Here is a 25,621-nt window from a genome sequence, read left to right on the forward strand (position 1 = left end):
GCTCGCAGCCCCCCAAGCCCTCAGCCCACGCTCGAACGTTCCCTCAAGGAGGGAGAGAAGCTGCACAATCTCAGCCAGCTGTATCCTGCCTGAACTAGTCTAAGGCAGAGAACAAGGCTCAGACAGCAGCTCCCGGGAGCGTTTCAGGCACCCAGCACTTGCAACCACCCATCTAAAGACCTAAAAAGCCCCAATATTTCCCCAGGTGCTGCAGCAGCCTCTGATGCCGCCCGTCGGGGAACCAGGTCAGCCTGGTCCAGGTTTCTCCATCTCCAGCGGCCGGTTCAGAGCCTGGAGCCGAGTTGGATCCTGCAATGGTTGCATGCACCCACCCTCCACCGCAGTCAGCCCTTGCCCGAGGAGGACAGCAGACCCCATTGCAAGCCTATATATGTACATAAATACCTATATATATTTTTGAATGTGACACTTGCATTCCTTCTCCTCCCTTGCTGACCTCCCAGCAGTGCCGGACTCCAGCAACGGGAGATAGCAAGACCCAGTTCCTCTTCCAGGGCATCCCTGATCTGTAACCTGCTGCATGAGATGCCATCCTCCATCGCTACGCCAGCGTCCCAACTCCTCTGGCCTCTAACGGGGAAACCCTGGGGGACAGGGTGCAAAAAAAACCATTCTCCCCCCCCCCTTTAGCCCCGGAAAGCCCTCCTCCGCCTGCAGCCAAGCAGGCTCGATGCCGGGAGGGTGAGGGTCCGGCACAGCGCATCCTCAGCCCAGCGCAGGCAAGAACGACCGTTTTCCTAGGCTAAAAGCTGAATTTTCAAAATGCTTAAAAAAACCCCCAACCATAAAACAAGCAAGCGTCCTTAAACCAAACCTCTCCCAGTCCCCCAGGTCCTGCACCGCAACCGAATCCCCGTCCACCTTCTCGGCCTCAGCCAGACCCCCCAGCGCTGGCCACCTCTCGGCTCTGCACCGCCTCCGCTCCCGCGTCCCAAAGCCGGGGTTTGGTCCTCGATAAATAAGGGTCGGAAAAAAAAATCCCCTCCCCCAGCCCCGGATCTGGCAGCAAACACCAGGAACAAACTGCAGAGCACCGAAATCAAATGTTTATGTCGATATTTATTACAGCATGGGGAGGGGGGAGAAGGGGGGAGAACCGTTTCATTCAAAAAAACCATCCCATACCAATGAAGACAATAATTTAGCTATTCATTTTAAAATACATTAAAACCGGTCCTTTCATTTCCTCACGTCAGAACAAAAACAAAAAAAAAAAAGGAAAAAAAAAAAAACCCAAAACCCAAGATGGAAAGCGGAAAAGGAAAAAAAAAGTTGACCCCTCAGGGAGCCCCTGGGTATATTTGTGATGCAACAAATCTGCGTTGGGTTATTTCTCAGCGTTACTTGGAAAATATTAACCTGACTGTAACTATGAGACTGACACCCCCAGACCCCCCATCCCACCCGCCCCTCCCTCCCCAGCGACTTTCTACAGGTAAAGCACAATTAAAATGCCTAGGAAAAAGAAGGCAAACATTAAAAAAAAAAAAAAATTGTATTACACACTAAAAAAAAAGTTTTGTCATCTCATGTCTTGCAGTCAGAATAATAAAAACAAGCCAAATGTTCCCCCAAAACATTTCAATGAAGGGGTGCGGAAAAAAGACATCCCTTTAATAAAACATTATCAACAAATATCGTACACAAACTACAATGTATAATAATTACTTTTTTTTTTTTTTTTTTCCCCTCTCGGTAATTTTCGAACCAGACTACAAGGTAAGAAAAAACACTGAAACAAGATACAATGCTTTCAATAATCCGCACAAAGGTCAAATCCAAGGGAGAGAATATTTTACAGAATATGATATACATGGAGCAGAAATGGGAGCTGGAGAAAAACAAAGACCAAACTACAGGGTAGTGTCATGTACAGAGATCCCAACCCGCCGCCTTGGCTCGTCCCTTCCTCTCCCGCCAGAAGGAAGGGCCTGCGATGCTTGCCATTAAGTTTTATTTTCTTATTACAGAGCGAGCCTACAGAATAGCAAGGTTACATTTTAACAACAAGAATTCCTTAAAAAATATCTCCATCCAGTTCCAAATCATAGATAAGTGAAACCCTGACAAGAGCACATCTCTAAAGAAAAGAAACCCACCAAAATACCCCCAAAGCAAATAACCCCCCCCCCCCCAACCCCAAAGTTAGCTGGAGATCACAGTTTCAAAGTCCCAGGTCAGATTAACCCTTTCTTTCGGTGGATTTAAAAAAAAAAAAAATTTAAAAAATCAATTTTTGCAGTGAACCAGCTGAAGGACTCTGGGGAAGGGAGGGACAGAGATTTCTTCTTGTACTCAGAGGGGGGGGAAAGACTAACACAGTGCATGCCACAGTCACAGAGAGCAAGATCACGATTCATTCGAGGATGTGATCCTAGAAGGGGTCACCTGCGTTAACAAGTTTATAACAAGGTGGTGGAGTCTCTTCCCCAAAGCAGATCTTGTTAACTGGAGGAGGAAGCGTTGTGCTGCAAACGAACCAAAAAACCCCCCCCAAAAATAGAAGGGAAAAAAACCCCCAAAACAAAAAAAAAAAACCAGGCCTTCTGAACGAAAACCACCATTGTAAACTGTCCAGTTTATTTAAAAAAATGACTACAACAGAGACAACATGAGATTTCATATCTAGACTAGCTTCCTGGTGTCGCACGGCACAAACATACAACAGGTTCGGTTTCTGTCTTTATTTAAAAGAACAAAGCAAAGAGATCGGAGTTGGGTGCTAGAGGCTTCCGTTTGTTTCCAAAAAGAAGTGTCATGTACATATATAAACCCTTCCGCACAAAGAAGGGTCTTGTCATGTCTTGAAATATTTTAAGTTTTGTCCTTCATGTTTTATGGAATAAAAAGTTCAGCCTTTTTATTGCATGAAACTAAACCTGGGGTTTTGGCCCCCGCCACGCGTCTCCCTGCCCATACACCTAGCTTCTTCTTCTTCTTCTTCTTGCATAATTCGTTGAGATCCTCCGAACGGCAGCTGACTCTCTTGATCCTGGAGAGGAGGAGGGGGAGGGAAATCACACACTCATCGTCATGCTGGGGGAATACTGGAAGAGAGACAGAGCCAGGGTGAGAAACCAGGCGGGCCAGACCCCCAGACACCGAAGGGGGACGCAAACGGAGGCTGATGACAACTATACAGCAACCTAATGGGATCTAAGAAATCGGGAGGAGAGGATATGCCGGAGACTCGAATTTATCAGGGCGTAATCTGCTCTGTAACTGGCTTTTCCAGGGAGAAAATCAGCAGAACAGTATGGGGTGAGATGCAAATTAAAACAAGTAATTAACAGGCACGCGTGTATATGCTGCTAATAGAGGACGAAGAGGAGGGATGTCTGCAGCCACGCACAGTGCCTTGAGTCGGCGAGGCCAGCGCCGCTGGCTGCGTCCACAGCGGCTCCCCTCCATCCCGCGGGATCCTCTCCCCTCCCTCGGTACACCCCTGTCCTACCGAGGACCCAAGCTTGCACCCACCAGCGTATTTCTTCCTCCCCACTTTCTGTCCCGGAGCAGCTCACACATAGCACGACCTAGGTCCAAAAGGCACCCACCACCAAGCCCACCCGCCCCCGTGCCGAGACGCCCTGGGGACCGTCCCCCCGTCCCCGGGGAGGCACTCACTCACATTGTCATTTTGGAAGGAATGGAGAAAGTTGCCTCCCAGCTCCCCGTCGTCTCTTGGAGTGCCCGGGGGATTGCTAATGCCACTTATGTTGTTTGGAGAATTCTGCAGGAGATGGGGGGGGAGGTGGTGAGCAGGTCCCTGCGCCCCCCGAAATGCCGTGGGGGCCGGACACAGCCCCGCCTGTCCCGGTCACGTCGCCCCGACGTGTCCCCATCCACTGGGGTCACACCGGCACCGCAGTGCCAAGAAAAGGGGGGCCCACACACCCGCTCTGAGGCTCACTTACTTTTGGAAGTCCATCTATGTCTCCTGACCCTGCACAGGGGAGGACACAAAAGGAGAACAGCCTTAATGAGCAGGCAGCGACGGCCCCCGCTCCCCCCTGCCCTGCTCCCCGCCAGAGCCCCCCTTCGGATTTCCAGCTCTGCTTTGAGCACTGGTCCGAACTGGGGGCTGACCCCCGGGATGGGAGCAGGCACTGGGACGCTCTGCCAGCGGTCCTGGGGAGCGAAGGCACGGCGGGGCTCCCCAAGCCCTCTCCCCTTACGAGGTGTGCGCGGGTGCTCACCTAACGATCCGTTCATGTGATGGGGCTCCATGCCGCCCATGCCGCCCATGGGGCCGTCGGAGCCGGGGCCCATCGGGAACTGCGGAAGAAAAAGGCGACAAACCCAAAATCAGCCACAAAACCACCCCGCACGTCTGCCACAGCCCCGGCGGCTCCTGGGGACCGTCCCCTCCCCAGCCGTCCCTCCGCAGCGGGGCGAGAGGAGGGATGCATCCACCCCCGAGGCTGCAGGGCGCATCTGGGGGCCCGTGGTCCTGGGGGTTCACCCATAAAATTTGGCCGGACGGGTGCGGGCAGACCCAGACCCACGGCAGCGCAGAGGGCTCCCTCCAACCGGCATTTAATGAGATTTAAGTCTGCCCGTATCCCGCAAAACACAGCATCTCGCCGGGCACACAGCTGCCACCACCTCGGCCGGAGCAGCAGGACCGCCGCTCTCTTAATAAGCATAAAAAATTAACAAAGTCACCGAAGAGTTAATCGCTTTTTGATGGTTTGTTTTATTTCTGTTTTGTAACAAATGGCTGAAATCAATTAAACTGCTTTACTCTCAACTGATGAAGTTAATTATGATTTGTTATGGTATCTGATATGTAAATTATTAGAAAGCAGACTTACATTCGATCGACTGCCTGCGGGCGGTACTGGATTAATCATTGTGTAGATGTTGTCACTTGAATTTGTTGAATCTGTGGAACAGTGAAGCCCAATAAGTCGGGTGATTAATTCATTTCTTAATTAAAACAAACTCATGCCACTTGAACTCATTCTTTTGTATTTTATCACCTAAAATTCCCTCTAAGTACCACCATTTTCTGGCTAATTTGTATTTAATGAAGATCCACAAAGTTTTTAATCACAGAAATTCAACTGTGAAAAATAATTCAACTCCTGGCTGGGAAGTGCGGGGAGGTAATTCCCCGACACGTAGCACTCCTCGCCTCCCCACCTCCCCGAGCCCCGCAGCATCCAAATCCATAGGGAGATATAGGAGCATCCCCAAATGCCATCCCGAAGCCAAGCAGCCCATGCCGCTCGCTCCCCGGAGAGGCAAAAGCTACACAAATTGGTTATCGCCGGTTGGGCAGGGGTTGCCCGTGCTCGGTGGTGCAGCCCCGGGTACGGGGGTCTTCTGGCAGAGGAAGGGGCAGGATCCCGGGAGGGCTGGCCCCGGAGAGGAGGGTCTCGGGGGGGCTCGTACCTGCGGGACTGGGCATGATGGGTGTCCCCGGAGGACCGCCGCCGCCGGGCGGACCCTGCGGAGAGACAAAGCAGGGGTCAGACGGGCGGACACGAGCATCGCCCGCCTCCCCACATTTTCAAACGCCTCCCCCAGTTGGACCTCGCACCCCCAAACCCAGCCCGGCCCCCCCCCCAGCACAGATTCCCCCCCAAACCGCATGAGCTCCCCAAGCCGTAACATCTCTGCACCCCAACGACAGGACGGACAGATGGAGCAGGACTCACCACGTATGTACCAGGCGATGAAGAAGAGTATGGGATCTACAGAGGGAAGAGAGCCGGTTTCAGCCGCGGGGTGTACGGGGGCTCCTGCCCCACCAGGACCCCACCAGGGCACAGCCGAAAGGCCCTGCCGCCCCCCCAGCCCGGCCAGGGTGGGGGTCCCAGGGCCCGCCAGCCCCGCAGCTGCACCCCGCCGCAGGGAGAGCAGCAGAGGAGCAGGGCTGAGCTTTAGATGCAGCGCCTAAACGAGAGGCTGGGGAACCCCCTCTCGTTAGCAGGCTTCAGCTAACGGGGAATGGCCTCATTTCTGGGACGGTCCCTGACCAGTCCCCGCTCTTGCTTCGAGGACCGCGGGATACTCACTGAGTTAGCACTGCTGGGGTTCGGCCACGGTCTGCCGGCTCCCGGCCCCCTGGGGTCAAAATTAAACAGGGGAAGAAAAAAAAAAAAAAAGTTGTGTTTTTATCCGTACGGTCCCACAAAGCCCGAGACGGTGGCCAAACATCCCCAGAGCGGGGTTTGCCTTACATGTTAATTCCAGGCATGCCGGGACCTAGGGAGTTGGGTGGAGGTCTCATGCCGCTGCCGTAGTTCTGCAACGATAACCAAGGGTCAGTCTACCATAATGGGAAGGGAAGCCGGAGAAGACAAGAGAAGGGGAAAAAAAAAAACCCCAAACAAACAAAAACCCAAGAGGGTTCATTTGCAAAAATGAGCTTTAAAAAAATATATTAGGCGATGATGAACGTCGAGGCAACAAGCAATTGCGTTTATAAAAAAGCCAGGCAGCTGAATACAGAAGGGAGCCAGGCTGAGCCCCAAAGTCCCTCCCGGTCTCCGATGCCACGCTGGTGGAGGGAAAACAGCCCCCTCCCAGCTCCGGGAGACAAATCTGCCCACGGCCCCCAGGCGCCAACAACAGCCTTTTGGGTTCGTCTTTTCGTGCAGGAGAAAACAGGGGCAGGAGGAGAAAAGGCGGCGTGGCTTGGAAGGCTATTGCCGCAGCCTGAGGAAGGGAAAAGGCTGCGGGAGCTCCCCCCGAGATGGAGCATCCCCTGCTCCCAGGATGACGGCTGGAGTAGGGAAAACCAAGCCCGCTTTGTTTTCCAGTTGCTTCCCAGCTCTCTGCTACATCCCCCGGGGCGGGTGAGGGCAGGCAGCACCTCAGGGCTCCTCTCCTGGCTTATTCCACACCGGCTTAGCCTCCAGCCGGGACCGGGAACCTCAGATCTGCGTCCCTCATGTCCTAAAACCAGCTCTAGTACAAAGCCAAGCCCAAGGCAGCGAGGGAAGAGGAATCCCCCGAATGCCGCGCTCCATTTGGTCTGCGCTTTGCTCCCCGTGCCCCCCGGGCAACGTGCAGCCGGATTTAGGTCACGCTGCCGCTCCTCCCCTCCTACCTTCTCCCCGCGATGCATCTTTTTGGGCTGTATTTCTGCCGTTTAGAGAAAAAAATTACTAGGGCAGGAGGGGGGCTGACTGGCTGCTTCCTATTTTGCAGCCCCTCGGAGCGCTCCAACCTGGATTTTAAGTGCAATACTTCAGTGCCATCGATTTTTTCCCTGGATTTATGGATGCACCGGAGCACGGTGCTCTACAGAGGGCATCGCCAAAGTTTGTTTTGAAGAGACAGAAAAGGGTTTTCCCCAAACAAATTACCGGCAAGTCCTTAATTTATCGAAATTCCAGCCATTTACACTGAATAGCAGCATCAAACCCCTTGTTTAAAAAAAAAAAAAACCCCCAAAAAAAAAAAAAAAAAAAGCTCAGCGTTTTTAATTGGAGCTGAAAGGCTGGAAAACGAAGCCATCTGAAAGATGCTGAGGGCGGGTGGGGAGGGAACGCAGCTGTGCCGAGCGACCTGGATGCCAGGCTCCGGCAAGACACCGCCGAAACCCAGCGAGCTACAAACCCTCTTCACAGAGGCACCAGCAAACCTAATCCTGGCTTCTGCAGAGCTAAAACTGCGACTATTAAAGGGAAAAAGGCAGCGGCGATCAGCGGTAAGGGATGATTCATCGTCGGTGCGTAATAAGTAGCTGTTGTCAGGATGCTGGGACGTCCTGGCTGGATGCTCTGCAGCCCTTTGGGGTAATTTAAGGAGTATTTGGGAAGGTCTTGATGCAAAGCTTAAAGAAAAAAAAAGTCCTGGGCACACAAGGTGCGAGGAGGGGCTGCTGGGTTTCATTCGGTATTTTTGGTGGTTGCCTGTGCTCATTCCTGGATGGCTGCGAGGAGGCAGCGCCCCGTGGGTGCCAGATTGCGAAGCCCAGCACTTCCCCAGGGGAAGGCTGCCTTTTAAAAAGCCTCTCCCTAATGTACGTACACAGGGAACGGCAGAGTCAAAAATAAAGCTCTGAACATTTCACAACTCCCGCCGGCTCCCAGACCCGCCGCCATCCCACGCGGCGCTGAACGCGCGCTCGCGGCTTCCAAGTTTCGCGGAGAGCTTTGCAAGTGGGAAGCGAGCAGCCTCCCCCAGGCAAACCGCCGCCGCTCTCCTTGGCGCAGGCCACGCTAACAAATGCCATTTTTTTTGGGTGCGATCCTCCGGCAAAGGAGGATTTTAAGCAGAGCAGCAGCACTCAAAGCTTCCCTGGCTTTGCTATTGGAGGGCTTGCGCGTGAAACGACGCTCGTGCAGGGTTTTTATCCCCTGCCCTAGGATGGATCCGGGTGCCTGTGGAGATGGCCGGGCATCCCTGAGCAGAATCCTCAGGCTGGCGTTAAAAAGAGATGACACAACTCCCTCTTTACACAATATTCGCTTATCTCAACAGTCTCCGGGGGAAAAACAAAACAAAACTCCAGCGCACCCGCTCGTCTCTTGACAGACTCTGATCCTCGTGCTACAAACTTGACGTAGGCGACGATGCAGAGAGGATAAACCTCCAACCAAAATATGGTAATCTGGTTTTGAAGTCTCGTAGAAGGAACAAACAGGAGTGAGTCAACAACAAGCCACTCCGTAAAGTGAATCAACGGAAAGACAGCATATATTAACCCAGATCTGCTTAATTTCAAGAGTTTACTCCCCTTTCCTGAAACGGAGAGCTCAAGCAGGCAGCAGGAAGGGCAGGCAGAGGGGAACCTCACAGAGGAAAGCCTTATTCCCCTGCTAAAGGGATCTTTGCCGTTTCTTTTTATTTATTTATTTTTAATGCGAGCCTCCTTTCCCTTTCCTGCTGTTAGGGTCGTAACTATTTCCCAGGCAGGCAGCGTAATGCACTCAAAGGCTGCTCCGGCGCGGCGCTAAGTGCCATCCCCTTTGACGGAAGGGCTGGAGGGAGGTTGCGAGACCCTTAATGAGCCCTGAAGACCTCACTCCCGGTAAAAGGAGGGATTCCCAGACGCAAGACTAATGTAAAACGCATTAACGCTAATGGGGGGACAGGGTGTGGGGGGGGGGAACTCCCAGCCCTTTGAGCCCCAGGAGGTTGTTTCGATGGTGCGCGGCGTTTGCCAAGCTGTAAGATGCTCTTTGGCGCTGGGCTTACCTGCGGACCGGGACCCATGGGGCCCATCCCTCGCGGAGGATTCATCCTTTGCATGGGGCCGCCCATGTTAGGGTGCCCTGTTGGGAGGAAAGCAGGGGCGTTACACGGCACAGCAGCCACTTCGGGTCCCGAATTAACAGCTAACGAGAAACGTTAACGTTCAGCCCTCCTCTGCTGGGTTTACCTTGCTGTCGCGTGGGATCCATCGAATTGGGCAGCAACGGCTGTGTACCGGGAACGGCGCCTGGGGGCTGGGAAAACAAGGGGGGGAAGATTGAAAAAAATAGTAATTGCTAAAACGCAGCCTACAGAGATAGATTTGGGTTGAGGCTTCAGGCTTTCGGGGGGGCTCCTCAGTCTGCTCCCCGGGATGCAGCACCCCTCCTGCCGCAGCACGACCTGCGGCTGCCCGAGCATCCCGCACCCCGCAGCATCCCGCAGCATCCCGCAGCATCCCGCATCCCGGGCATCTTCCTACAGCCTCTGGGCGTTTGCCTCCCCTTTCCTTTCACAAACACCCTCTAAAAACCAAACAAGGCACCAGCGTTTCCTTCTCTCCCCGCAGCCCATGTGCTGTCAGGCTGTCATATTTTAGGGGAGCGGGGGAAAGGCTCAGCTGCACGGGGCAGAGGTGTCAAAACCGGCAGGGAAAGGAGACGGGCAGCGCGGCTCCCCGGTATTTACACAGCACCAGGACCAAACCGTACAGGTCGCAGCGATTCAGCAGCTGCCGACGGGGAGATGCTCCATTTGCAGCAGACCAGCGTTCAGACCTGTCCCCACGCAGGCAGGAGGGGAAGGCAGATCCCCTCCTCCCCAAACCCAGCTCTGCTCAGGCAACGTGGCTATTTAAAGTTCAAAGGCTGCTCCGAACTGATAAAGGGAGAGTAAAACACAGATACCATCTGCCTGGGGGAAGCAAACTGTAAATAGTTTTGCTACAGCGCTGCCTTTTATTTGAATACCGACACAGCCAGGTCCCGCTGCTGGAGCACAGCGTAGGCACTGGGTGTGCACGGACGCGCCGAGGCAGAATCTGCCCAATCCCAATTTTTTTGCAGGCTGGAAGCTGGCAGCGGGAGGAAGATAAACAGGGTTGTAGCGATGGATATTTACACTTCTGCTGCCTGACCTTCCTGCCTGCCTATTTATTCCTCTTCTCCCTCTGGATGTGACCATAACCTTGCCAAGCTCTGGGTAGGTACAAACCTGTATTTTATACGTGATCTTTGGGGGAAAAAAATTAAATCTTTCTAATTAACTTTACCCATTCCTGGATGCTCGACCCCGCTGCAAAAGCAGTCACCCCAAACCGGTCCCCTGCCTCTCCTCCCTGCCCCAGCTCGCCGTGCTCACCTCCAGCGGCGTTCGGGACCAGCCTGGGTACCACAGCAGGACGGGGACCCATTAAAACTGCCCCATGAGAAGGTGCCGTTAATTAATACCTCGCTAAACCAGCCACTAGTGCCCTGGGTGGGAGGCTCTTCCAGCCCAGCCGGGCTTGGGGGGTCCTACATCAGCCCCCCTTGAGTTTTGCTCAGCTACATCTCAGCTGTCTCACCGTCATTTTGCAAATTCCAGCGATTCAAGTCTCAAATCCAGCAAGCACAAACACGAAGCAAGCTGCTACATCCCATTTCCTGACTATTCTGCTCTTCCTGCTATTAAGAGCTCCATAAAAATAACGTTGTTAGCCAAAAAACAAGCTCCCAAGACAATTTGGGCACAGTCACCTTTGCTACTCAAAGGAATTAGAGGTTTCTTTTAATTTCCCTTTAATGACAGGTGACCTCTGGTTCCGTCATTACCCTATGGATCTGCACGGCATCGTTGGGAACGAGATGGATTCCCCAACCAAAGGCCACGCGTTCAGGCAACGCGTGGGGTGGAAGCCTCCGTCCGTAAGGCCAAAAACAAACTGCCCTTGTTTAAGCTGGGATAAGAGGATAAACCCAACCCAAAAAATTCAGCAGTGACCTGCCCCGCTTGACCCCGCCGCTGATCTAAGCGCTCAGTCAACCCAGCAGCGGGATTATCTCCATCACTTTAATTTTCTGAGATTGCAGGGAAAATCCAGCCGGGCAGCAAGCCTGCGGCACGGCCACGCTGAAAACACCACAAATAAAAAGCGGCACATGCCCCACCACCGTTTACACCCTGGATATGCCCGAACCTCAAAAAAAATTAAAATAAAACGGTTATGTGACGCTTGATGCTCCAGCACCAAGAAAACGGAGGATGCTCGAGGGAGGCGATGCCTCCCATCCAAACCCGAGGAGCGTCTGCAGGACACCTGGCCCTTGTCCCCCTCCCCAAATAAAAGCCACCCCCAGGAAACCCGCCGGCACGGAGCCCGGGAGCGCAGTACCTGGTTGCCCATCCTGATGGGGGGCCGGGGACCTCCGGCGTAGCGCGGCGACATGAACGGCTGCGGGGACATAAAAGGGAGGTCAGGGCCGAGCGGCGGGGAGGCAGCACGCTCCCCACGCATGCCGGTTAGACTGTACACACGGTTTTTGGTTTTTTTTTTTTTTTTCTGGCGACATCCTTTTTAAAAAAGTTAAGTTTCAAAAGGAAAAAAAAAAAAAAAAAAAAAAAAGGTGTCCGGAGTCCATTTTTTAAACATTTTCTCTGTAGATTTATTGTTTGAGAGAGCGTTTGACATCGGCAATACTAGGTGAGGCTGTTAAAATTAGTGCATGGGAAACCCTGAGTGTTAGATACTGTTCAAGTTTAAATATATAGAGATATATTAAAAAAAGTGGCAAATAAGCACATACAGACACGCACACACAAAAAAAACCCCAATGCTAAGTACTGAAAAAAAAAGAAGAAAGACTTAAAAGTTACTTTTTTACCACTGCTGCTACTAACAGAAGCTTAAAAACCCACATCAAGTTAAATTTCTCAGGCTACCTTGGGAAGGTAAAACAGTCTGATACCCACGATTGACTTCTCAGTCCATTGACAACTGCACATCCAAAAAAAAAAAAAAAAAAAAGAAAAAAAAGAAAAAAAAAAAAGGGGGGAAAAAAAGGGTATTTCGCTTCGGAGCTGGGATGCCCGGGGGGATGCTCCCCGGGGGAGCGGGTACCCGCTGCCCAGCATGCTTATAGAGGGGGGGAAAAAAAAAAAGCAAATCGAGCGCACGTCCCGGTTCACAGCCCTACCCATCGCTAGTGTCTTTACCTGACTGTGGGGTCCCATCATGCTGTTAGGATTGTGGGGTGGAGGCTGTGCGTGTGGCGAGGGCTGTGACCCAGGCGGTCCCTGTGAGGTCAGACAGTAGAAGGAGGTTATAGATTAGCACATGAAAGCGCAGAAAGAGCTAAAAAAAAGGATTGACGGGTGGACCTGTTTTGTGGGGGAGTCAGTTCTCCCATTTTAAATTTTTTTTTTTTTTTTCCTTCCTCTTTTTAATTGAGTTTCTATTCATTTGTAGCTGAACAATGAATAATGATATATGCAAAAAAAAATAGTAAAAATCAGAACATCTGTCAAAATACAGCAGCCACATTGACGGTAAACGGTCCGGTAGTTCAACCAAGTCTGCAATGATAAACACACAGGGAAACATTTTGCAAGGGCGTGCAACGAGGAAGAAAAAATATGCAGGAGAGGACCAGAGAGGTTGGGGGAAATACAAAAAACACCCCCAAACAAAAAAAAAATATCATTTTTTCCTCTCTCATCCCGAAGGCTGGAAACACCTCCGGGGGTTTTTTTTTTTTTTTTTTGACCATGGTTCAGTGGAGGTGCTGGAGCGAGCGCAGAGGACGAGGGGCACGTCCCGGCTCGCGCCTGGGCAGCGTTTGGCCGGCACAACCAGGGCTGCATCGCCAGACCGTAGGGATGCAACATCCTTCCTCGAGGTGGATTCCCTAAGGATGCGAGTAAAATGGCTTGCGAGCAAAGAAAGGATGTCTAGGGGAAAAAAGGAGAGATTAGTTGGTGCAGGTTTAAGGCTGCAATGCAGCAGCCGCTGACATTTTGGGCTTGAACGCCCACTTTTTTTTTTTTTTTTTTTTAAATTTCCCTTAAAAGCACGAAATGAAAATTTGCTTGGAAAAACCGCGAGCTCGGTGCAAGAATATACCGGTGCGTGTTAACGTAAGGAGAAAAAAAAAAAAAAAAAAAAAAAAAGTATTTTTTGAGTCAAAGGAGGTGTAATTGGTAGAGAAAGCAAGCGGGCTTTGTCAGTAGGTGATGGGAAGCGACGGCAGGCTCCAGGACCGGCGCCGGAGCAGATGTTCCCTACCTGCCTCGTTACTGATTTCAACAAGTGTTCGCCTTCTAGCTGCTGCCAGCAATGGCATGGTTTGTTACCATGAGCAATTTTCTTAATTAACAGACATTAATTAGCCATTTAGCAATTTTGCAAGCATTTGTTTAGCAGCTTTCCTAAACATGAATACCACTGTGATAATGGTACTGATTAGAGGGTCCCCTAATTAACAGTACAGGGAAGGAAAATTGAAATCACATAAATTAAAAAGGGAGGGGAAGTTAATGAAGGCAGGACATATTTGCACCTGCAAATCTTTTGTACGGCGGAAACTTGAGTGCAATGTAAATAAAGTAAGAGGGTGGGTTTTTTTTCCTCTCTCTCTCTTTTTTTTTTTTTTTTTTTAATTTGAACGGTTCGGCGGCGAGATGGAGCCAAGCGGATTTAAACCAACAGCCTCCTGCCAGCCTCCCCGCTCCAGCCGCTGCGCCCGGGGAAACGAAGTCCCACCATTTAGACCACCACTTATTCTCCAGGAGCCGAAGGCAACCAGCCCCTGCCCAGCAAACCTTGGCTGGAAGAGGTCACGGCACCTCAGGACAACCCTCCCGGTGCCAACACAACTGCCTTCTCCATCCACGTCCCACCACAGCGGAGAAGACAAACCTCTGTAGTGGTCCAAATGTAGCATCAACCACCTTTAGCAGAAGTCATCTCCATGCATGAAACTTGACTTATTTTTGCTTCTGAGGTGGCTAACTCTTGTCTGTGCGAATGCAAACCGTACCGGGGGCAGCAGCCACCTCCCACCAGGGGTTCATGGAGGACAGCACCCCTCAACGAGGTCTGGCCGCCGCCAAAGCCCTTCCTACACGTCACAGCTGCAGGATTTGGGGTTAGGGAAGATTGGCAAAGGTGAACGAGCGATGAAACCAAGTGGAAAAGGACAAACCAGGACTCGCAGAGGCCAACCCTCAAGTCCCATCAACGCAAGAGTCAACAGGTCCTCCGCAACGCCTGTCTTGCAAGGAAGAGGTCGTTGTTACACAGGGACTGCCTGGACAGGCACGCAGACCCCATCCTGAAGGTATTAAACCCCTGATGTCCTCCCTCTCGTATCCCCCGGCGTGTGAGGGCGTGGGGTTAACGGCTATCAAACGCACAGGGGACATGGCCACCTACACACGCCCCGGCTGGGCCCAGAGCCGAGGCTTGGGGGCTGCGTTTAAAGTCTCCGGAGCAAGCAGTGTTTGGTTATTGTAGAAAAAGCGTCTGTGAAAGACGCGGCGGCATTTTCACCGGAGAAAAATCCCCTGCGGCAATCGGATCCGGAGAGCATCGGTTGTTTGTGCTGCTGAAATGCATCCTCCGGAGCGTGGCCCTGCCCCGCCGCCCCAAGGCTGCTCCCTGGGATGCTCCAGGCTCGGCACCGGGCTTTGCCGGGATGCTCCAGGCTCAGCACCGGGCTTTGCCAGGATGCTCCAGGCTCGGCACCGGGCTTTGCCGGGATGCTCCAGGCTCGGCACCGGGCTTTGCCAGGATGCTCCAGGCTCGGCACCGGGCTTTGCCGGGATGCTCCAGGCTCGGCACCGGGCTTTGCCGGCCAGCGAGCAGCATCCTCGCCGTCGCGTTATCCCACGAGGTACCGCTCCCGGCAGACGCTTCTGGATAACGTGACTGCAGACGCCCAGCTCGTGCAAACATCTCAGCAGGCAGGGAGGAGCCGCAAGGGGCTTTTTTTTCTTCATTCTTTTCTTCTTTTTCACAGCAGCAACGAGCAGCAGCATCCGAAACGCTCGCTCCGGGCGGCAACCGCTGCAGCCCCCTCCCGCGCCCCTGCGGCACGGCCACGCTGCTCTGTCAGAAACGCAGACCCTCTGGATATTGTTATCTCTGTAAATATTTGCAGATGTTTCAGGGCCGGGACCCGCGTTCGGCTGGGAACGCCTGCCGGATGGGTTGCTTTTTTGCACGGTTTTCCCTCGCTGCGGAGGAAGCGGCAGATGATCCCGTTGGATCACGGTAGTTGAGACAAGTGTTTTGCAGAGATGACATGTGGGCTCCAACCAACAGAACCACCCTTTTTTCTTAAAAAATGTGTACTTAGCAGTTATTAACTTAGTGCTGTTACAAGAGGAGGCCGAACGCATGCAGTCCTGCTTCCCAAATGCCCCGGAGTCGCATCCCCTCAGCACAGCTCCATCCGACACGCCGTGCCGGGCGAGCGGGACCTGCTCCGCAGTTAATTCACTCTCATCTCAAGACCAGCGCTCTCCCCAAACGCAGAAACCCCATCATCTCTCAAGCTGTCATTTTTTTCCATTTTTTTCCTTTTTTTCCCCTCCTTGCGCAGGGGGTTACTGTTCACCTTCCTGTAGCTGCCTCAAAAAAACCCCAACAACCAACCCCAAGCAGCTAAAACGGCATTAGAGGAAACTGTTTCCCACAGCTCTCGGTGCCCCAACCTCCTCTCCGCTTCATTTTTTTTCTCCCCTCTACACTACGGGGACTTGAAAAGCCCAGCCTGGCCCATCAGACGACCGAAGTTTGCCGCCGCCGCTGCTTTCTACAGGGAGTTTCCAGGCGATCAGGTTATTTCCACTCTGTCTTTCACGAGCTCAACTCCTCAAACTTCTTGTAAAATATTAAAGATGGAAAATGGCACGAGCGATCATAGCTCTGCGTGTGTCAATTTATGTTTCCAGCGTAATTCACCACAAATGGATCATGTTTTATGGGCTACATACTTTCAGCTAATGGGGGAGTTTTGCTATTTAAAAACATTTTCAAGCACCTCCGGGGGTGGCAGAACAATGCAGGATGGTACGAGAAGGCAAAGCATCGCTGCCACGAGATACCGACGATTTAGAGTTAGCAACAGGAAGGCATCTCGTGTTTTAAAATACCTGCCCCTGCCTACCGGTTGTGACATTAGAAAGTACTCAAATAAATTAGATGGATATTAATTAAGACGTGCCTGGGTTTATTGGAGAGGAACTTTACTCCTACCGGTGGAGAGGGAAGTTTCGCAAGTTGTCAACAAAAAAAAATAAGATATCCCTGAAGGAGCTTTTAGGAGAGATGCTCCAGGTGCCCTCGGAGAGGAGGACCATGGCCACCTTCCAGCACGTGGTGCCAGGTGAGGACTCAACCGCAGCTTCCCGAGAGAGGGCAAGGCAAGGCAGGGCAAGGCAGGGCAAGGCAAGGCAAGGCAGGGCAAGGCAAGGCAGGGCAAGACAAGGCAGGGCAAGGCAAGGCAAGGCAAGGCAAGGCAAGGCAAGGCAAGGCAGGGCAAGGCAGGGCAAGGCAAGCCAAGGCAAGGCAGGGCAAGGCAGGCCAAGTTCCCCCGCAGACGGCGGAAGGCAGCCGTGGGCAGGAGCTCTGCCTCGCCTGCAGCTGGGGCTCCCAACTGCAGAAGCCTGGTTTTAAGGAATATGTTAAACACAAGCTCTTCAGGAAACAAACCCGTGTCAGCTGGAGCCAAGAACAGTCACCTCCATCTGGCTGGAGCACCCGAGAGAAAGTTGACTGCAAATCCCACCATATGCTCCAGACGCTCGGTACAAAAGCCTCGGGCATCCTACTGAACTTCCAGAAAAAAACTTTCTCTGATGCTTGCTTTTCCTTTCCTCCAGCTCGTAAGCCACCTTCCTTCAAACCCTGCCTAGTGCAAGGCTGACACCGAGCTCTGCCCTGGCATTTCGGGCAGGGCAGCCTGGTTTTGCGGCTCTTGGGCCACCTCGCTGGAGCTGCCTGACCATAGCTGGTGGCACCCGCAGAGCGGTGGCAAATCCCACCGAGACGCCAGGACGGCCGAGCAGGGGGAAAATGGTGGCATCCAAGGAGGGAGCAGGACAACATGGACCCCTTCCTATTGCCCCGGGCTTTACCATCCTCACCCCCGTGGGTGACCTTACCCAAAGAGCTGTGCCCCGGGATGCGGGGAGGAGAGGCGGGGAGGGCAGGGGGTGTCGGGGGGAGCCCCCCGGGCTCCGGAGCCCCCCATCCTCCCCAGCTCCCGAGGTCTCTCTGCATTAGGGGGCAGTGTGGGAACACCAAGCAGCCGGCGCTTTGTTTTGGTGCATCTCGGCGCCGAGCCGCTGATGCATAGCTAACGCAGCCGCCGACATTGATTTATGGTCAACTTTCCATTTCATCAGCGTGCGGGGTACGGGGCGGCACGGGGAGTTCGCACTGGGGAGAGGAGGCACAGCCGCGGGGGGGGGGGGCGGCTGACTGGGTCCCCCCCTCGTTTATTTAGTGGTAGGAAGGTATGGTATTAATTGCCTTCAATTTTTAATTTTCCTTTCTACATTTTCCTGGCACCACGTCCCTCCTCTGAGGGATCTGCACCCCAGCATCAATCCGGCTTTCAAAACAAAAGCGGGAACGCCTCCGATGACCTTTACGAGGATGAGCAGAGGGTTTGTTTGCTCATCTCAAAGGGACAAAGAGAGAGATTTAAATAAAAGCATCTACCCACGCCGGCAGTCAACCCGGCCACCTTTTGTCCAGAGCGCAGCCCCAACGCCGTGCTGCCGGCTGGCACCGCGCGATGCCCCGGCAACCCAAGGCTGCCCAGGGCCTCTCCTTTCCCATCGTTTTGGGGAGGTTTTGGGAGACTCTGCAGGCTGTATTTCCCTTGGCCCCCAGCCCAAAGGTCACCGCTGAGCCCCAGCACGGGGAAGGGACTCTCCCTGTGAGACGGTGGCTGCGGACGGGTGCTGCAGCCCGGGCTCCTCCTCTCTTCTTCCCTTCCCGGCACGTCACTTCTCCTCCAAGCTCGCTCCCATGGGTTTTTGGGCCACTAGCTCCCAGGAACGGCCCGCATAATTTTTTCACTTTGCCAAACAGCGGTGCACATCCGAATGTGCAGGGCTGGAGGGGTTCGTTCTCCCCCAGAGAGGTAGCACGGGGTTTCTGCAACCTGAGCTTTGCTGGCGACTCCCTTCTCAGCTCCTGGCGTGGTGCCCCACCATGCCGGGACAGGATCAGGCCCTCTAAAACCTCTCAAAACCCCATGCCTGCTATCCTCAGGGATATGCCTGCAGGTCCCTGGTGCCTGCAGTACAGCGCAGAAGAGCGAGATGCTGAAACCCCCAAGCCCTCTCCATCCTCCAGTCTCCTGGCACGGGGAAGGCACTGGCTGGGGTGGTACCACCAGGAACCTCACCCACTCCCACAGCTGGCACGTCAAGGGTCAGGGAGAAGTCGTTTGCATCTCCTGTGACCTTTTTGGTTTTGCCCACTTAAGTTCAGCACTTTAATTTCCCACAGAGATAAGAAATTACCCAGGGCTGCGATCAGCTCACTGCCAAGCCACCAGCCCACCTCTGCAAGAGTTGGTCTCCAGCACCTCCTGAAGCTGGAACGAGCTCCAGCACCCGCAATAAATCAGACGGGCTTTCATGGCGGTGATGTTCAGACTGTGTTAAAAGGTGGGATTTTTCTTCTCCCCTCCTCCCCTCCATCCCCACGGCTGGGAGGAGAAACCAGATGTTGGAGGGCTTTCGGGAAAGGCAGGCTCTTGAGATGTCACATGCGAGCCATATGCATCGGCACCCGTCCTCTCTTCCCTCCAGCAGCTCCGGGGACGGGCAGCATTCCCGCAGACGACACCTGCACCGGTGCCATTACTCCTGCTGGGTTTTCAGGACCCTCCCCCAAAGGTCCTAAGAAAGCAGGGCCGCTTTTGAGCCCCCCCTTCCCCAGCGGCTCTTGGCCCAGCCGCACGAGAGGTAAGGAGCTGGGATGGGTTGTTTGCTCCTGAATCGGACCCTCAGTGCAAAAATGCTATGGGAGGGCAGAAAGGAAAGCAGGGGGGACAGCTTGGAGGCTGTCAACGGGAGGAGTCGAGACGGGAGCACGCACAGCACGTCTGGGGAGATGCGACTCCTCTTCCTCACCTTCCCCTCTCGGGGAAAGCCAACCCATACTCTTGAAGCCTTGCCCTAACTTCGTGCCAGTTTTGCAGCCCTCGCAGCTCTGTGTGAAGCAGGAGTCCCAAAGGACAGTCAGCTTCACTGTGGGGCGAGATCAGGACTTTTGGAGACACATTTGTTGGCAGCAGCAGCTTGGCACTCGAATTGCTGGCAGCAGCTATGACCTGCGAGATAGCATCTCTGCTGTTGGCTTCACCCCGTGCCACCAAGCGCTGCTACAAGATTCGCCTGTTTTAGGGTTCCCGATCAATATCGGATATTCTTACTCTGTCAGAAGCATGTTCAGGAAATGGGATCTCTCTAAAAAAAAAAAAAAAGACAGGACCCCCCTTCCCCCTTCCCATACACACACAAACGGCGGTATCGGGCTCAGATATCGCCACAATAAATCACAAGCGCCTTATCGAGTCCGCCTGTCTACTGCCCAAGAAGTTCTCCCATATACAAATCACAAGCCCAGATAAAAAAAAAAGAGCCTGCCAAAACAAATATTCCTTTCAACTCTTATACCATTTGTTACACGAACAAGTGTTTCTTCCTCAGGAAGGAAGATTTTAATGCACTGCGAGCTTATGCCGCTGCAAACCAGTGCGGCTCATGCCGCGCAAAGAGATTCCAGAGAAATCCAAAAAAACCCCACGGTTCAAGTTTTGAAAACTCCTTTTCTGTGTGCTTGTCGAGATCCTTTCCATCAGCATCACTCCAAACATACGTTACCCTCACCTCGGTCAGAGCTCGGCGCGGGAGAAGGAAGGAGCGAGGGGACTTTGGGGACTTTGCTAGGTATTTGCTTACAAGGTGCCTCCACGGCATTCGGGGACTTGGCTGGAGCTGGCTCCTGCCTGCAGCCGCAGCCAGCGTTTGTTAATGCTTTCAGTGATTGCATTTGGAAAAAATCAAGCGGTTAACCAGAGGGGGGGGGGGGGAGAAGTTTCAGGAATCAAAATCCAGAATGTTTCCAATTACGCACGTCTGTTAGGACTGGAGAACAAATACAATCCCAACCCAAACACAAACCAAGCAGCTTTGGAAAAAAATATTGGTTGTAAATACACAGTAACCTCTTCAAGCAAGAAAGAAATTTGCTTTAAGGCCACAAAAACTAGAAAGCAAACGTGGAAGGACAGCAGAACACGAGTTATTCCTAGACAGGTCAGCTATGCGGGCATGCTGCTTCCCTAGCATCTCCTTGGAAAAAAAACACAGGCAGGACAGCGCTGACACCCAGAGCGTAAGCAAACACGTGCGCGGTGTGGAGGCGAGCATCGGGAGGAGCGGCAGCCTACCTGGAAGAAACCGGGCGGGATGGGGCCCCCGGGCATCCCGTCGTTCGGGGGAATGTTTCCAAGCACAGGACTCGGAGCGGCAGCTGCACTCTGCGGGGAACAAAACCAGGACAAACACGGTGGGTTTGAGTTGGAGTTAAGAAAAAAAACACATTAAAAAAGCCATCTCCCCTGCTACACCGCACTGAGTCAATTAGTGTGTTACCTCCAGAGCCCCGAGCATCGCTCCCCATGCCCCGAGCATCTTCCCCCGACGGGGGAACAAGCAGAGGATGCTCAGAGCCGGAGAGGCACTGGCTTCTGCAATTCGCCCACAGAGAAGATGGCCGTGCAAAAACTGGGGATAATTCTGGGCCTTATTTATTCATTTACCCAGGCATTTAGTCTCGTTAATCCACCAAGGAGCCTCATCCAATGCGCGACTTCAGGCAGAAGCTGTTCCGAGGCTTTTTAAATGCTTTTCTTACCCCACCTCCCCCTGTGCGCTCGCCGGTTCGGTTCTGTCCTCCTCCCCTGACCTCACCAGCACGCCAAGGTTTTATTATGAATTTCCAAATTCATCGCACCCAATCTGTGGGGTCAGGCTCCCGCTCGCACCTCCCCAGGACGAGCCACCCGAGCGGCTCCAGCCCTGAAAAGGAGAGACGGGGGTGGACACGGGGTACCCGGACACCCCACTCGTTCTTCCTCAGCATCTCTGTTCCTACTTATTTTCTCACTGCGTTGTGGAGCTGGCAGTGCTGGGAAAGCACCAGCCTGATGGAAGGCTCCTACCCAGAAGGAAAATGGTAAGAAAAAGGTCTTTCCCTAAAGCCCACTGCTGGCAACACGTCCCTGCTGGGTTAGGAGAGGTACCTGTGCCATTGAAGGGCACTCTCATTTACCCATCACCAAAGGAACCCCCGTTCCCCGGGCACTTACAAGGGAGCCTCAGTGATATTAAATGGGTTTGGATCACTGAAGTACTCCCTCCACGAATTTTTACGATGGACTTACCCACCTAAAACCACGTGGCAGGGCTGAGGAAAATCATCCGCCATGAAAAAAATGGGTGGAAAAATTTTCCACCCCACAGGCAGATGGGGTACATGTGAGCCTGCTCAGGCTTGGTTTCACCCCAAAGCTTGGAGCACCCCGACCCCACCAAACCCCACGTCCCGACAGCAGCCGAGCCAGCCCCGACCGCAGACTGCCTCTGACGCAGCGACAACCGCAAGACGGGAGCAGAGGGGACACGCCGGGATGTCAGGACTTGGGCAGCCTGGAAAATGAAGGATTATTATTACGGACTAAGGCTTGCCAAGGTGGGACCCCAACGTCTGGTTGGGAATCTCGATATTCTGGATCAGAAAGCCTTGCAGGGGCAGGAGAGCATCAGGTAACCGCTGCCTTGTGCCTTCCCGGGGGCCATCCCTTGGGCCCCTTCCATCACGCTCTCCGGCAGGAGCCGGCGTGCCGGATGCGGGATGAAGGCCAGGACCACGCCAGTCCGGTGGTTGCTTTTCCCACCCCAGCGTCTCAGAGCTGCAGGCGGCAGAGACGACAGCGCAGGCCGATTCCCCAAAAAGAGACCCCCTTTGCAAAATAACCGGGGTACCCCTGCGGCTGCGAGGTCTTGTGCCCCCAGGCACAGCCCATGCCACGCTCCCGCCGTTCCCCTGAACAAGGCAGCCCGAGCAGCCGTCCCCACATCAACAGCAAAGGCCAGATCTGAGTGTTTTTACAGTTAATAAAAAAAAGTCCTGGCAGGAAAAATAAGCCTGCCCGTTCCAGGCTCTTTTTATACATCAGACGGCAGCAAAAATAGACGGGAGAGGGAGTGAACCCAGTTCTCCCCCTCCCTCCATCCCCCCAAGTGGGTCAGCTATAAAAGTAAAACCAAATCTTAATCCAAGGCCATGAACATATTGCAGTCTCTCTGCAAAGCAGATGACGGTTCTTAATGCAAAAATATATAAGACCGAGCCCCAAACTGCAGCGAGCCCATTTGGAATTTCCTTTATTAAACCCTCTATCACGCAAAACGCTCCTCTCCCAAGGCGGCGAGCGCTGCAATAAAGCTGCCAAGGTGATATTTTATGGTTTCAAGAGATTTCCAGCACACCATAATCCTTTGCTGGGGGAATCTCCCAAAGCAAAACGGATCCCAAAGTGGTGGGGAGTGAGGACGGGATCCAGGGGGAAAGTACGCTGCCCTCCTCCTTCCCTCTGCAACAGGGAGCAGAGGGAGGAGGGCAAAGCAGCCAAAGAAAATCTTGAAGCAAAATGCCTATTTTTCCACAAAACCACAGAGTATTTTTCCACGCTAAACACCCCGAAACCTCACCTATGCCTTCACGGCATAAACAGGGATTTAAAGTTCCTCGCACATGTGGCGTTTGGCAGAACTCGGTAATTAAAAACCCACAAGTGCCCTGAGCATATTGTAGGATGGGAGCCAAATTGGTCAGCCCTTGATGAATGATTTACAAGGCTGCGAAGTGACATTTTATTTCTTTTTTATTCCCCTCCCCATCACCGCTGCTAAGGTAAACACCGAGGCACCTTTAGCCCTGCCGAAGCGACGGGAGTGCAGCCGTGGCTGGAGCAGCTCTGCAAAACCCTGGGGATGAGCCAGAAAAGAAAGAAAAAGGGGGGAAAAAAGACAGTGGGAACAAATTTCCCAAACCCTAAGGGTGAGGACCCAAACCCCAAGGGCTTTCCAGCACCCATTTCCAGGAAACCAGGACTTTTTTGCCCTCTCAGGTCTCCCCACCCGGCTTATTTTCACCATTTTAGCTCAGAAACTCTTTTTAGGGACTCCAAAGATTTCGGCTGGAGTTTGCCTGCCAAGCCCCTTTCACTGGGTGAATATCTAAAAACCCCCAACCCCCCCCCCCCCCGGCGCAGGTACAGGCAAGGCGGAGATGCCACGGAAGCCGGCAGGAGACGGGCAGCGCCGGGGCGGTGCAGGAGCACGAAGCCCGCTGTGCCACCGCGTCCAAGCTGGTGCTAAACCGAAAGCACCTCCAGCCATGCGAAGGTCCCCGTTGGCACGCGACACCCCAAATTTCCTTCCACCAAAGCACGCTGGGGACCGCTGCAAGGACAGCTCCGGCACAGCCAGCATGCCGGCTCGTTTGCCTTTTATTAGACGGTAAATTTGCTCCACGCTGGAAATAAAACACAGTTCCTGGAGCATGCATATATAGCTATATACACACACATACATATATATATATATATATATTTTTTTTTTTTTTTCCCCCCCACATACATCGGATTTTTTCCCCTTTTTTGGTGGAAACCAGCGGAGCGATGACAATCTGGATCGCCGCGTTTCGCTTCCAAACCGAAGCTCTCAGTTAACACACCAGCTCGGTACGCCAGCAGATGCCGTCTAAGCCTTTAAATCGCAGACTAATTGCACTAATTGAGCTAACAGTCTCTGTTTCGTCTCCCTACCCTGAGTCAACCAGCGTCTTCTGGTACTGCTGTAGAGATCCAAGCTGTTGACTGTAGTGTTATTTTGTCAGCCATTAAACGATTCATCAGAGTCATTAATTGATTTATTACCACTGCCTGCGAGTATAGCTTTGCAAATAAAGAAGGATGGAGGTCAGGAGGCAATGGAAATCGGACAAAACAGCACAGCCAGGAGCTGGGCACTTGAATTATCGGTAGGAGCCTGCTCGTGCAGGACTGCTGGCATCAGGTTATGGGGGAAAAAACGGGGAAAAAAAGAAAAAGCAAAGATGTGCCGTTTGGCTGCGCTGCCAAACCAGGTAGGTTTTTCAGCTAAAATCTATGTAGGATGTAAAAGAGCTATTAAAACCCTCTTGTTTTCTTAACCTAATCCTTAGGAAGAAATCAGGTTATTCCGCTGTATTAATTGCGTTTAAGAGCGGCAGGGACGAGGCACCGGCACGGCTGCACCGAGCAGCTCCCCGGCCCCCGGAGCAGTCCCGGCTGCCCCGCCAGCGTTTCGGTGCCACCCGAATTTGCTTTCCCAGGCCGGCTGAGCCGGGAACACAACTCACCTCCGCTCGTCCCACAGCCCCGGGGCGAGCTGCAGACCGGTGCTTTTACTTATTTACTTTCTTTAATACAGAGTTTAGGTCTTTGCTGAGAGCAGGGTGCGGTGAGCCGTTTCCTGCCCCCCCGCCCTGCGGCAGACTCGACCCGAGAGGAGCCGGGAGGCACAACCGAGGCCGAGAGGGTTTCGGGGGCTGAAATTTAAAAACCGGAGCAGTCGGCGCGGAGTTGGTGGGCTGAAATTGCCACCAGCGACAGCACGCCGCTGCCCCCAGCCGCGGGGTACCCCCCGTAATAAAAGGCAGCACCCAACAAGGGAAGGTTTGGGAAGCTGGGGAGCTTTCTGGGCGCGCTGTCCGCACGGCCGCCCTCGGGATGCTGCAGCGGGATTCTTCCTCCTCATCCCCATCGCTGGACAGGCCTGAGCCGTCTCCGAGAGCATCTCGAAGGGGTGGGCTAAGGCGCCGCACCCCGACGCATCCCATCCCGCGAGGCTCCCGGCGTCACGGCGAGACGATATCCTGCGGGGTGGCAGGGCATCAGCCGAGCCCCGGCTTGCCACCCGCCCAAACCTCCCACGCTTCGCCATCACAAGGGATGGTTTCTATTACCTATGAAAAACAGGTTCCCATCGGCAGTATTTACCCTGCCGTTAAATGCGAGCCAGCGTCCCCACCGCACGCTCCGAGCAAGCAGCTTCGGGTCGCACAGGCAGCTGCGCAGCCCACCCCAGCATCCCGCGGCTGGCTTTCACCAAACGCCTTTTTTTTTTTTTTTTTTTTTTTAATAAAAATAACCTCCAAAGGGTGGTGCAAGGTGCTGGCAGGCAGCAGAGAGGATGCTCCCTTCATGGGAAGCACCACCAGCACCGACCGCTCTGCCAGCCCCGGCCTCCAGCAACCCGGCAGCGAGATGGGGAGAGCAAAAATAGCTTCATGGCACAGACCTAAAACCAAACTAAGGATGGCCAGACATTT

The 25,621-nt window shown here is 53.4% G+C and overlaps 1 protein-coding gene across 6 annotated transcripts in view; it reads right to left on the reverse strand.

The window, feature by feature from the left end:
* Positions 1 to 2,582: 2,582 nt before the first annotated feature.
* Positions 2,583 to 25,621, reverse strand: part of SSBP3 (single stranded DNA binding protein 3) — a 54,774-nt gene continuing 31,735 nt past the window's right edge. The window contains exons 5-18 of one of the 6 annotated variants that reach the window (XM_075508817.1): positions 20,631 to 20,720; positions 12,367 to 12,447; positions 11,546 to 11,605; positions 9,362 to 9,428; positions 9,178 to 9,254; positions 6,210 to 6,274; positions 6,045 to 6,093; positions 5,685 to 5,720; positions 5,419 to 5,473; positions 4,836 to 4,906; positions 4,218 to 4,296; positions 3,936 to 3,964; positions 3,650 to 3,751; positions 2,583 to 3,013 (exon numbers count right to left, since the gene is read on the reverse strand). In XM_075508817.1, the coding sequence (XP_075364932.1) occupies positions 2,882 to 3,013; positions 3,650 to 3,751; positions 3,936 to 3,964; positions 4,218 to 4,296; positions 4,836 to 4,906; positions 5,419 to 5,473; positions 5,685 to 5,720; positions 6,045 to 6,093; positions 6,210 to 6,274; positions 9,178 to 9,254; positions 9,362 to 9,428; positions 11,546 to 11,605; positions 12,367 to 12,447; positions 20,631 to 20,720 (993 nt within the window). In that variant the 3' untranslated portion in view covers positions 2,583 to 2,881. Of the gene's footprint in view, positions 3,069 to 3,649; positions 3,752 to 3,935; positions 3,965 to 4,217; positions 4,297 to 4,835; positions 4,907 to 5,418; positions 5,474 to 5,684; positions 5,721 to 6,044; positions 6,094 to 6,209; positions 6,275 to 9,177; positions 9,255 to 9,361; positions 9,429 to 11,545; positions 11,606 to 12,366; positions 12,448 to 20,630; positions 20,721 to 25,621 lie in introns of all 6 variants that reach the window. The other 5 variants (XM_075508820.1, XM_075508818.1, XM_075508822.1 and 2 more) reach the window with 5 other exon arrangements.

This window comes from Mycteria americana, chromosome 7 (assembly GCF_035582795.1).
Source record: "Mycteria americana isolate JAX WOST 10 ecotype Jacksonville Zoo and Gardens chromosome 7, USCA_MyAme_1.0, whole genome shotgun sequence".
NCBI lineage: Eukaryota > Metazoa > Chordata > Aves > Ciconiiformes > Ciconiidae > Mycteria > Mycteria americana.